Source organism: Poecile atricapillus, chromosome 7, assembly GCF_030490865.1.
Source record: "Poecile atricapillus isolate bPoeAtr1 chromosome 7, bPoeAtr1.hap1, whole genome shotgun sequence".
Taxonomy (NCBI): Eukaryota; Metazoa; Chordata; class Aves; order Passeriformes; family Paridae; genus Poecile; species Poecile atricapillus.
This window is the reverse complement of record NC_081255.1, coordinates 12,923,472-12,937,135: the sequence shown is the minus strand read 5'-3', so window position 1 is coordinate 12,937,135 and position 13,664 is coordinate 12,923,472. Positions and strand designations below refer to the sequence as shown.

The 13,664-nt window shown below is 38.2% G+C and overlaps 1 protein-coding gene across 5 annotated transcripts in view; it reads left to right on the top strand.

Annotated features, from left to right (window-relative positions):
• The window catches only part of GPSM2 (G protein signaling modulator 2), a 28,150-nt gene that overhangs the window by 880 nt on the left and 13,606 nt on the right, over window positions 1-13,664 (top strand). For 3 of the 5 annotated variants that reach the window (XM_058842411.1, XM_058842407.1, XM_058842409.1), the window contains exon 2: window positions 9,694-10,009. The exons of 1 other annotated variant lie outside the window; for it this stretch is intronic. In XM_058842411.1, the coding sequence (XP_058698394.1) occupies window positions 9,948-10,009 (62 nt within the window). In that variant the 5' untranslated portion in view covers window positions 9,694-9,947. Of the gene's footprint in view, window positions 1-468; window positions 546-9,693; window positions 10,010-13,664 lie in introns of all 5 variants that reach the window. One more of the 5 variants, XM_058842408.1, reaches the window with a different exon arrangement.

Below are 13,664 nucleotides of genomic sequence, written 5' to 3'. Positions count from 1 at the left end.
GGAGAGCTGTGCAACCATCTCAGAATTAGGAATAAAGTGCTGAGTCTTGCATCTCAGATCAGTTAAGAGATTCTAGTCCCTGCTTGTATTTTGTCTGGAAACTTTATACCTCTTGTTTAAGTGATAATTCTATTAGACCTGAAAATGCTAGCAAAAAGACCTCCTCATATTACAGTCCTTCTAAATCTGTCGCTTATATACATTTATAGTGTGTTAAAACTAATTTGTAGGCCTGTCCAAGTGTTCCTTCTTACTAATTTAATTAATGGTTAGCAGTCTTCAGGACTGTGGTTATGCATCCCACTTCAGTAGGAAGGACTTTGTACTTCCAATTACTTCCGTATAAAGCTGTGACAAAACTTGCCTGAAACCTAAGACAGCTTTATTGGACTAGAAGAAACCTTTGTGAATCTTCTCAGTTGCTTTATTTAGCATGCTGTTGTTTAAATGCTCTTGTAACTCTTTTAGGCATCTTAAAACTACTTAGGATTGTGCATTGCTGCTACTCTTGCTGCAGAATTACTTCACAAATTGATGGCTTGAAGGTTAGAGTGAGTTTTGAGAAGCTTTTTTCTAAAAAGAAATGCTATTTGTCCCTAGTTTTAACTGCTGACCATAAGGGGATTTTTAATTTTTTGAGTTTATAATTTTTTAGTTTCTCCTCATCTATCACTTTCTAAATTTAATAGCCAACATATTTGTACTTTTTGTCCTCCAGGTTTATTGTAGCTTTTGTGTGGTCAGTTTCACTTTCCACAACTTAGTCAGTCGTGCCCAGATCTGTAACTATAGTCCTGGTTTCAGTAGCTTTTAAGGTTAACATTTTAATGAAATTGGTTTTGTTTGAGGAGTGAGCTATCATTTTAAGACTTTGTGAGAGATCAACCTGTTATTGTTATCAGTGCCCCTGCAAATAAAAGCAAAGAGAGATACCAGGTACCAGAAAAATCCTTAAATTTTTCTTTAGTCGTTTAGTAGCAAGTCAGCTATACAAATGATAATACCCAAAAAGGAAAAAAGGTATTCTTTTGTGGAAGACCACAATATTAGGAATGCAAAACACAGGAAAAGCAAAAGTGGAAAGACTAGCAAGAGATGGTCTGAAACGCATACCGTGTTGAACAGATGATTAATGTCAAGTTGCCTCTTGGGACTCAAATTTGGCAGTAGTTGAGGAATATGGTTCTTGTTCATATAATAAAACTTTTTTGTATTATAAACCTTTTACTAATAGGAAGGAAAGCTTTAATTCAGCTGGGTTACAGGTCACACATGTAATTTATAAAGAAGGCTCTCTAAATCTATTTTATTTCTTGGTTACTTCTGTTTGCTACACTATTTTTCCTCCTGTTGCCATGTTAGTATACTCTTAGGAATTTTGTTCCTTGCATGCAGCACTTTGGAGCCTGGGCCTTATCTAGTGGTTGTTGGTTTGTTAGAGAACAAGATGGGCTACTGTGACCAATTCTATCAGTGTAATAATGCCTGTACATAATGAATAAACTGGCAGTGGGGGCAAAATGGGCTGCAGTCCAGTAGCCATCACACTAATGGAAGAAACTGCATTGAGGAGATTCTGAATAGATTTGCAGCTGCATCCCAGGTGTTGGAATGAATATGCAAAGCAATTTGCAACTTGGCACCTCAACAAATACTGTTTTCCTTCAATCTCCATAGGTGACGTGCTATAAATACAGTGTACCTGTCTATAAGAAGGAAACAGTACGAAAAAACAACATGTGGTCTTCTCACTGTTATGAGTTCATCCTGCACCACAGCTTTTGCAGGTTTTAAGTGTGGACTCCTTAGAGAGGATGTTAATGGCTGCTGTTAGTACTTGGGAACTGAGGGGCACAGGTGATGCACCAAGCAGTGCTGCTGGCATTAACCTGTCATGTACCATTGCAGTTGTGTAACAGAGGTTCTGTGAGAGCTGCATCTGCTCCCTGCAGGACAAAACCTTGCTGGTGTGGTAAGGATTCGTTATGCTGAATGTCTGCTTTGGCTCTGAATGAGCACCACAGTGCCAGCTGTATAGCAGCTATATTGCTTCGCTTAAATTGCTACTGTGTCTTACTGTCTTAATTTATAGAATCTTAAGGTAACTTCTTCCATTTCTTTGTAAGATGCTTGTACAGTGTTTTTCTTCTTTCTTTTACGTGCCAGGATCTCTTTTTAAGATATTTTATAGGCCAAGAAGGAGCTAAGATGGGTGGAACATTTTATTGGAGAAATTTGTGATCAACTTGGTCTGTCAGCTTAAGTACAAATAGCCAGCCTTTTGTGCTGAACCCTTCCTATCTGGGGTTCTTTCACATTGGATAACATGCTCCAGTTCCCAAACTGAAGGTAGTCAAGTGTCTCGTTGCCTGGGAGAGGCCTCCTATATGTTCATTTGCATGATGAGATTGTCCCAAAGAAGCAGGGTTCAAATTTGCCTTCAGAACTTGGTAACAAAACTGTTACTGATTTATTGGGAATGATTTCAACTTATACTGTGAATAAGAGGATCACAAGTTGCTGCTTTGTTGTGAACTGTCATTGTAGTCTCTTGCATTTGTGTATTTAAAGTGCAATGCAGATCTCATCCCCAGTTGTGGGAGATGTTGGAAAGAAGGCAGCACAATATATTTGTTTTCAGTCTGTGAATAGCAGTTTGTAAATAAACTTGGATCTGATTCTGTTTAAAAAGAAAAGAAAAAAGGGTAAGGAATCCTAATACCTTGATATATCAAATATGTGGAAAAATTCTGACCTATTTTGACTGATATTCTGCACTGTTCTTGTACTTGAAATCTGAATCTTGCTGCAGGTTAAATTAGTTTTCAGTTGCCTGGTTAGTTTTATGATGGGAATATTAGTTATATTTTGCTGGCACTTCATATTCTGCTTTCTTAATTTATCATAGTGTGGGATCCCCCTAATTTAGGATTTAAATAGATGGCTTAGATTAAATATCTGCAGAAGTGCCTGTATAATAAAAATACTCATGGTTTCTTGTGTTAACTATACTGGGTTCTTTCACCTTCACACTGGACAGTAATTATGTACATTATGTAGCAAGCTGTTTTCCAGTTTAATACTGGTTCTCTTTGAAAAAGAAGGGGAAAAGGATCATACAGAGTTTGCAGGATATACAGAGTTTGAAAGGCTTTGCATGTTGCAGACCTTTAGCATTACTTAAAGCCCCAAACATTCCATTCAGCTAGGTACTCCACAAACAGAGGAAAAGTCCTCCTAATCTGCAGAATAGGTGGTAAGTACATACAGGAAATGCCAGAGGGCAGGTGGAAATGCTCCCAGGCTTGTGTTTGCCTTTAACAGAATGCTGTGTGAGCCAGGGCATCCATCAGCTATGCCAGAGCTTGGAGTGCAGGGACAACCAAGAGGAGTTAACCTGTGAAATGAAGGAGATGAACCTTCCCTTACCTGTGTTTAGAACCTACCACAAGCAGGATCTCTTTGGTTTAGGCAATCAGTGAAATAAATAAAACCACAAACAAAAATTTGTACAAATGGAGTGATAAATTAAATATCTCTACTGTTAGTTACCGTGTCTGTCAAAATGTAGGGCCACATTAGCAATTAGGTAATGGATGTTGGACTCTGCACTGGAACTGTGTTCCTTTAGTTGTTAAATCCATGATTTCATTTCCAGATGCATTGAGAGCCTCACTTCATTGTAAGCAAAATTTGTCTCAGAAATGCTTGATGCCTGTCATTGTTGTGGGGCTTTGTTTGTCTTTTTAAAATTAATTTTAAATCTTGAGATGAGTATCTCATTGCTAGGACATTTTTAAAGGTTATTGAAAAAACAGAAATAGAGCTTCATAAACTAGATTTGTATCCTGTAAAGTAGTTTTGGGGTTTTATGTGCTATGTTCCTTACCTTGTTTCATATAGTTATTAATATTGTCAATAAAACTATTTTGTGCACCTACTTGGGACTCTTTGGGACTGTTCTGGAGATACTTGTGCTCCTTTGTCACTAGGGGGTTTCTCTTCCTGTAGTCATATTGATGACTAAATTAGAGTAAATTGATGAATAAATTAAAATAATTGGACAGAAACTCTTTTCTTGATTTGGGTTTATGTACAGTGCTAGAAAGAAATTAGGGGAGGAATGAAGAAAAGAATCATATTACTGAGGAGTTTGTGGTAGACAATAATAGTATTAATGTAACTACTCGTTTAGCAATTACTTTAATTTTTTGAGCAGAGTTGTCATTAGTATCCTAACTTCTATTATTGGTATTTTTCTGGTCTTTTATAACCTTTTGTGCTTCTGTTGACCATCTGGAAAAACTGCTGGTTACTGAAGTCATTAAGTCTTGGGTATTAAGTGGCTAAAAAGGGAGATGGAATAATTTCAGCGGTAATGGAGTCAAATTTCCCTCCCTCACTCTAGTAATTCTTTTCTTTTGATTCACAAAAGGCAGTTAGCTCTGCATCTGTCAGCTCTGGTTACAAAATGCCTGTCTAGCTTTATGCTCTCAGTTACAGTTTGGTGATTCTAGCAAGGAAATGGCTTCCTATATAAAAGATAGCTCTGTGCCCATTGTTTGGGCAAAGGAGAGGAACCCTCATACTCTATTTTCTATGAGAACCTTATAAGTGGAATTCCAGGCTTTTGGAGCAGTGCATTGATAGGATTACAAGTCAACATCTCCTCTGAGCCAAAGCCAGTGCAATACCCACCCCTTCCAGCCCTTTCAGGGCTATCTCCAGTATTCAGCAATGCACCTTAGATTTGTGTGAGCCTGTATTTATAAGTCAGCATGGTAGATATAGGTGGGGTGGAGGAGGACGTATCTGAACCAAGAACATGAGATAGTGGTTTAATTTATTTGCATCTTCTCTGATGAGCCCGATGGCAAAGGATGTTTAGGTGGGGTCTTTGCCATGCTCTGTAGTGGTACAGGCTCTGCTGCATGAGCTCTGTCATTCACACCTGGGAGGAGCAGCTCAGGAGCTGTTTATGAACTTCATCTTTCCTCTTCTGTCCATTAATGTGTGATGTGAGCTGCAAAGTGGCTTGCATGCTGCTAAGCCAGTCCTATAAACGAATCCCTGTGGTTTATTCTGGGGTTTTCTGCTCAACAGAGAAATCCATTAGGAGACAAAGGCAGTATTTCAGCACAGGTATTGCTCCACATCATCGTGATCCTGAATAAAACCTCAAATGCACCTCATCAGTGAAGGTAGTTTCTATGTGCACTCAGCTAATCAGCTGTTGAACAGCTGTCAAAAGTGGTACAGAGAGGAGTTTAAAATTAAGCTGCCAAGAATAACCACAGTGGTCTTAGTGCAGTTGTTTCTTGTATTTGCATGATCCACTCTCATGACTAGTCACTTGTACTGTGCTCAAGGTTTGGAAAAATTAATTTTTCCCAGTCATGGCACACATTTACTTAAAGTCTCATTCATAGGGGAACATGTATTACTGCAGAAGTGCTAATGATGATGCTGTTTACTATGTAAATACAATATTACAGTTGATGTGAAATGTCAAGGGGTTTTTGGTGGCTTATTTTAGGCTTGTAATTATTATTATTAATTCAGGTGAATTTTAAAAATATCCTTGAACAGCATTGAAGACTAAAATAGAGAATGCTTTACTTCTGAGTGTTCCTTGTGATATTTGTATTTATATGCTCTTGTATTTTGAAGGTCTGAAGACAAGCTGATCTCTGTATTTCAGTAATGGGACTGTTGGTATGTTTTTATTGTTGTGTAGTCTGGTTCTTCCTTCACAGGGTACGCAGAGCTCTGTTTAGTTTTTAGATGATCCAGTTCAAGCTTCTTTTCATTTTTGTCTTTTTTTTTTTTTTCCCTCCTACTTTTCTATAACATCTTTCTGAAAGGAAATTTCAACTTAGTTCATCATTGGGAAATTTCTGTTAATCCTGAAACAAGAAGTCTCTGTCACTTGTTTTTCTCAGGAAATGCAATTTGTGCAGTAGATCTACTTCTATCTGTACTTTCCTGTAGTAGCTCTTGAATCTCTCTGTCAGTGATGAATTCATTTGGCAGATGCTCCTTTCCCACAGATTTGTGAGGAATAGCAGATGGGGAGAGAAGGCATGACTTGATCATCTCCTTTAGGGAAAGGCAGAAGGAACGGAACTGTTTGATATTCCACCAGCCCCCAAGTGACCGGTCAGGGTCTGTCAGCTGTCTGGCCATGTGACTGCATCAGCAAATCAATGCTTGCAGTCATCTGACAAACTCCAAAAAAGAAGGTGTGGGCTGAGGAGAGGAGCAAATGAAGCTTCTTAAAATATTCTGTTTTGAGGTGATGAAGGAGAATGAAACCATCTTATCCAACTGTATTGTGATTATTATTTCTGTGTGCTGCAAATAAATTGCAGCATTGGCTTTCTGTTGCTTGCTGATGAATTTTCACCTGTGCAGAAATACAGTTTTCTGTCAAAACTTTAAATGAAAAAATCTATTGTAGACATTTGGTGTAAGTAAGAATTGCAAACGGATTAAACTCATTGTCTACCACTGAGATAAAATTTATAGTATGTAATCAAATTATTGCTGAAATGGAAAATGCATTAAAAGGTGAAACACCTGTCTGGAAGCTGTGATAACTAGAACTACTAGCTTGCACACAGGCTTTGGGGAAGAAAAAGCAGCTATTGTTTTATCACTGTCAGGAACTTGAAACATACTGATTAGCGTTAAAGATAGGGACACCTTGGTTTCTTCTGTAATTTTTCTTGAGACAGTGAGCCATATTCCAGTCTTAGCATGTGTATCACTGAGTCAGTGCAGGGATGTTAATGGAAGGTTGAGATGTACTTTCATCATTCAAACCACATCTATATTCATATAGCTACCATATAAATCTGTGATTTAATAGAAAAAAAATGGAAAGTGACTTTCTGGCAGCAGTAAGTACATTTTTTTAGACAGAGCAATGAATTGAGGCAAATTTACCTTTTTATTGATGGTTTAATTGAAAATCCTGTAACTGTTTATAGCCAGGGTGGGTAATCCCTAACTGTGTATGGATCACCGTTTTCTTCTCATAAAGAATTGATACAGTGCATGTTTTGTCTGTTGTGAGCTATGAAGTGGCTGCCACATTTGATTGCCCAATCTCTGCCTTGCTTCATTTGATTTGGGGATGGTGATGCTGATGTTTGTTTCCGCTTCGGTATAAAACAACTGTGTAATTAGTAACACCAGCTTGATTTTCCTCTTCTGAAGGAGACCAGATCTTTTCTCTGTGGGCTTTTTGCTGCTACTTTGAAATTACAGAAACCCCTAGGACTTCCTATACTAATTCCTATACTAATATTTAGTTAAATTGTACATTTTAAGGTTGTGTATACAACTTCAGTTTTCTATTTATGTTTCCTGAAAGGAAAGCATATCACGGATAGAGATTTTGTATTGTTCTGAGGCGTGGAGAGAATATATTTAAAGCGGCTTGATTGTATTAACACAGACTATTTTTCTAGTAAGCCCCAAGTGATTTTTTCAAGCTACATAAAATTTTAATTAAAAATGCAGGTTTACGACAAAGCCTGTTTCACTGTTAGTTATGCTGACAGTGTAGAACTTCTCCTGAGGTCTGTTAATTCCTTAGGCTTTTCTGCTGGAGCCCTGTGTCCTCTGAGCCAGTTCCACGCTGATCACCAGCTTGGGCAAGGCTTGGTTACACAGAGATGCTCTCTGTAGTTACGGTGCAGCAGTTGGAAGTGCAAGGCTTAGTTTGTTGTACTTCAGTCCTCCCAAGGCCAGTTTACACCTGGGAGATGCTGTCTGTGCAGGTGTTTGACTTCCACCCCCTGCATTTTGCATTCCCCAGTCTAATTAATGTGATTTAGGTTTGGTTACTGATTACATGTTGGCATGGCTGAAGGCGTAATTGACAGCCTAATGAGTTATGCGTGAAGAAGCCAGGTATGAAGAGCAGACCCAGTAATTTTGGTTGGATCTGTGATGATGATGTACTGGCCAATGTGGGTGTGTCCGTATCACCCTCCCAAGACTAGGAATGTGCTGTATGGCCAGTAAGGAGGGAAGAAAGCAGGAGTAGTGGTTCCAGCTCTTGGGGGATGGTGGCATCAGTCAGACAATGAGGACAGACGTGTAGCTCAGATATAGTGAAGCTATAATCACCTGATGTAAAATGTACCGCTAAAAATAACTGATTTTAAATAAACACCGATGTTCTGATGTACTTTTAAGTATGTTTATTTTTTAAATTAAAGTTGGCTTTTTATTTTTAAAAAAAGCTTTTAAAATTATTCAGTTAATAACCATTAGAGTCTAAATATACAAACAAATTTTGTGATCTATGGAGATTGCCAGAGTACACACTTTTCACTTTGTGGTGTATCCCTCTGTGGAAGAGAACTTCCAAATCCCTTGGATTTGCTGAGCAGCAGGAGTGCTGGAGGATTGCTGTAGACTGGGTGGCTTAAGGCCATTGGCCTGTATGAGTTACCTGAGCTGAGGCTGGACAAACTTCCGCAGAGTGAATACCTGGAACACAGCCTGCCCAGTGTGTGGGTTGCAGTGCTATTGTAACCTATGGGTGTCACGCTTCATAATTGCAAAAATACACCCACACCCACTTGTTGATGCCAAATAATTCTAGTGATGAGCATGGAAGGGTAAAATATTTGTTTAATTGGAAGAATGTGGATAGTTTGAGGGCTGCTGTCAAGGTAGAGTAGGAGAGGAAGCATGGATCTTCCCAGCTGGAACTTGATAAAACTAATGAGGGGAACAGGCACAGGCTATATCGACAATTAAATACACAGATTTACATATTCTTCTGATGACAGCTCTGAATCTGATCTCTGTTCATGTCTCTTTGCCATCTCTGCAGCCTCTTGATGAAATATGCATTTCTGAATTACACAACTCTATGTTTACTTGCAAAGAAAGGTAATATTAGCATTGAGGCATAAATATGTCACTGTCTCTACTAAAAATATGTTTAAAAGTGGGTAAACTTTTGATTACAGGGTTTCTTTTCTGTTCGTTTTTCCCAGCCAGCCTAAACATGTCCAGTATTTACATTCTGGCTTCTGCAATCCCTTTGAAGCAGAGTTTAGAGCTCACATTGCAGTGCTGCAGAATTTTTGAATAGGAAGTCAGTGTTAATGCCCCCCTTTCTCTCCAAACTCTCATACTACCCCCTTTTCTTCTGGGAGCAGGGAAGAAAAAAAGCAAGTTAGAGCTTAAACCTTTGCTGGCTGCTGTGCTTAGAGTATTCCAGGACAATCTCCAAAATGGGTGATCTCCAGATGGGATTGTGCCTACCAGTTCTGACTGCTGTGAGCCTTCAGCTGATGATCAGGGTTTCAGCACCAGTGTTTACATGTAGATTACTTTGTGATCTATTTTATATTAGCCTTTCATTCTGTAGTTTTCATCCTTTAAGGTTTTTGCCTGGAACTTCATGAGGCCAGAAAATACTAACAAGGGTAAATTCTTCAAAGTCTTCAAGAGAAGAGAGTGTTGGTTTTTGTTAAACCTCTTTGGGTCTCTCACTTTCCTGCAGGAATTGCCATGTCTGTGTAGAAGGCTTTGGCTCTGCCTTTAAGTTCTTGAATGACGTTTCCTGCTTGGTCGGAGCAGTGTTATGCTTTTACATCAGCTGCAAATGCTGATGAGTTATTAACTATGAGACTTCAAGCCAAGCATCTTGTGTTCCCTTTGCAGAACCTCGGCTGAATGGAGCTTAAAGGGCCACAGATGAAAGAACGAACATGAACATTTCTGAAGGTGTGAGATGTGTTTGGCAGTGACCTCCTTACCTCAGTAATAAAGAAGAGTTTTTCTACAGGAGCTTAGGATATCTTTACTCCAGCTTCTTAATATACTAACTGGAATGGTGCTCTGACAACAATTCTCCATAATAAAGCACTTACCCTACCACAGAACAGTATTTCTTTCTCTGCTGGTAATGTAACTCAATGGCGGAAAATAATGTTTTGATAAGCATGCCTGAAGATCGTTCCTTTCACGTTCGATACAGGTAAGATTCTGGTAATTTTGCTGTATATGAGTAAGTGCTGTTAATAATAGAAGGCTAAACAAGTTGCAACAAATAGCGTGGTATCTCTGCTAGTAGTATTATTGAAATTTAAAATTAAACCCATTTTTTTCTTGATTTTTGAATGATGAAAATTCACTTTTGCTATGTAGCAGATTGTATAGTATTGGAACTTGCATGGTAGCAGAGTAGTATATTATTGTGTGTATTTCTTTGTGTTTGGGATAGAGTGATAATAAGTATTGTGCCTGCAGAGTAATAGCTCTTTTAGCTGTTTGGCTGCCTATGCAAATTGCTGAGTTTTGTCTGCTGAAGTTCTCTGTACTTGTACTCTGCCCATTATTGTTTAGATGAATGATGAGGTATTTTCCTTGTTTAAAATAAAGAGGTTTAATTCATAGATGGAAGCTGCCTTGGTGCCTTGCACTCGAAAGTACTGTTCTTGCAAGTGAAGAGGATATGGGATTTCCCTTCTGAGAGCTTTTATCACTTTTCTTCTGAATCCCCTTTACAGACGTGGGAGAACGTGTTAGCATTTCAGACTCGCTCTAATGGAGCTGAACTACAGGAGCATTGTGTGGTGCATGGTGTTTGGAAGGGTAAATCTTGCAGTTCATTCAAGAGGAAGGGACACTGGAAGACTGAAATGATTGTTTAAAAAGAAATAAAGAATGAAGTTCTTGTGTGCTCCCCCCACCCCTGCCCTGGTCATCCTTTCTTTCGAGGCCTTTTCCTCACTAGCTGACAGCAATAAGGCAGCACCTGTATTTGTAAGACAGCACATGCTATGGCTTAAAATTAATCCTTTCAATCTTCTGACAATGTTAGATTGCTGTTGGAGTGGTCTTCTCTTCCATTTCATAGAAGAGAAGTTCCTCGTTTCATTTCATACAAGTCCAGTGTCCTGGTTAGTGGTGCAGGCAGTTGGAGGAGCTCTTTCATGGTCAGTAAAGAGGAAAATAAGAAAATAAGCTGTAATTTACTGTTTTCTTGCTTTATTTTGCTAAAATCTTTATCCTGTGGTTTTGACTGTAAATATATAAGCATGATAACCCTGTGCTGAGTGTTTCCTGAAGGGACCCACTTCCCAGCATTCCTATACCACGGTTCCCCACGCTGGTGCTGATGCTCTTGATCCTCCCCAGACAATGTCAGAACATCCTTGCTCGCTCTTTAATAAAAGCAGGACCTGTTCAGGGTACCATTATAGACCTAAGTGGATGAAAAATGTGTCATGGCCAATCGACTGGTTTAAACTGACAAGCTAAAAAAAAACTTAAAAAAACTTGGCAAGCAGAGTCTGGGCACAATGTCTTATCGCTTTATACTGTATTTCAGTACAGGTTTTAATGAGCCTGATTAAAAATATCAACAATAACAATATTTGTGACCTTATTAAACTTTCCTGCAAGAACTATAATCTGATTCACATTCAAAAAACATGATGACAAAATACTTTTAATTTAAAAACATATTTGACTTTCCTAAGAATTTGAGAAACTGTGGATTCATTCAGTATATTGACCTGGAATTTTATGATGATTTTCATAGCTGTAATTTGGAAATATTTTATTTTGTTGGAGTTTAAAATTTAGTGCAGGAATTAAAAGGTCATAAATTACTGGGGTGGGAGTTGTGAGTTTTTTAAAAAATTACTTGCAGGTATTATCCCAGGCCTGTTTGGCTGTTACTGCTCTTTCCTTCCTTCTGGTATTCCATTAGAACTGATTTTAAAGAAGCTGGGGCCCACTCCCAAGGAAAGGTTTTACTATGGGTCTGTTTCTGACTGTGCAAATGTTTCTTTCTCCCCACAGTAGGTTATTGGTATCATTTTAGCAGTTATAAAAATGCTTGTGCTGGTGGAAGGAGATTATTTTTTGTTGTTGTTGTTGTTTATTGACTGAAAATAAAATTCTAATGTTATTTGATTTGTATGAATAGATGATCTGTAGGGTAAATATTTGTAGAAGTTTCTTATTTTGGCCTGCTAAATTCATACACCAAAAACTTTTAACTGTTTTTATCTTGACTGGAGGAAAGAACACAGAATTCAGGTGTGTGGTTTCTTTGTGTGTGAGTTGTGTTGCTCACGTGCAGAAGCCAAGAGTAAGGGCAGGAGTCAGGAATGGTAATGTCAGCTTATTACAGGATGCTGTGGCATTAGTGACACTGTGCATAGGAACTAAGGAGATGTCATGGGGGTTGTTTTGTCTCTAGGTGTGTTATTTTTGTCAACATGTTTCATGGCAAACTGATGACAGCTGTGTTCCCCCTCAAAAGCAAAAAGTCCTCTTAGTGGGAATTGAACTGAGTAAAACTAAGTTGTTTTAGAGATTGTAGTGATCAATGAGTCTTACTGCCTTCTTCCACTGCTTATTCTTCTTACCACTTTCCTTCTACTTATTGTAAGATGAGAACAGCTGAAGGGAGTGAGACAAAAACAAGGAGGCAATATGCTTAGGGTTTATATTCTTAGAAATAATAAAGGCTTAAAATAGAATGTAAAAAAGGTCAGAGAAGACCAAGCGGGGGGAGAAAAGAAGAAAAGAAAAATGAGGAGCCAGGCAGGAGGAAAAGCTTTGAGGGCCAGATAAGGATGAGGTAGTTTTACAAATGTGAAATTATTCAGGAGATGCCAGCCTTTCAGAGAACAGGTCCAGGCAGCTATAGACAGAATAACAAAATGAAGCCCTGTCTGAGCATTTCCAAGTAGTTTCTGAGAGAACATTACCCTGTTCAGCAGGAACAGAATTGCATTAGAAGTGCAGATGAATGGGGCTTGTTCTCTTCTCCTCTCCGCAGATTCAATGTATCTCTTGTTTGGCCACTTGGTGTTGAGTAAATAATTCAATTCAGCCCAGGGAACAGAGAAAGTAATGTCATATTCTCCTTGTAACTATTTAATGACTTCCTAAAACATTGATAACCTGGCCCTGTCTAGTCTGCCAAAGTGCTATTTAACCATTAGTAGTGACAGGTGGAGTACACCTCTGTAAATCCTAAAAAAACCCACGAAAACAAAACAAACAAAAACAAACAAACAAATGAGTTGTGTTAATTTACATAAGAGTCCTTTAGGTAGCAGAGGGGAAAAAAGAAATACAAACCAAAACCAAACCTCTTCTGAATCCAGTTTTGATACTTGATGGAAAACTAGGAAACTTTTAAAATAACTGAGTGATTTCATAGCTCTTATATAACCTGAATAAAATATTAATTTTATATTTAAAAATATGCAGCACAAGCAACTGTGGAAATAAATATTTAATTTTCTTCGTTCTATTTTGGTATAGCTTATTTAGGTTTTGAAATGGTAGGTCAGAAAGATCCAGGTGGAATTAAAACTTTAATTTGCTGTACAGGTTCTAGCAATCTGCTAACACAGCCTCTCTAGAACTGTGTAGTTTTTGCAATCTTTTTTTACTCAAACAACTATTAATTCTCATTTTCACTTACTTTCTGTAATTCTGGTTGAATTTAAACACTCTGTAATAACAGCTGATTTTTACTAGTCTGACTATAAGCCATTTGCTTCTTAGTTGTGTTCTGTATGAAAGATCCCACATCTTTCATTTTTATAAGCTATACTAAATCTAGGGTTGCAAATCAAATTCCCTGATGAAATGGTAATGCTGCC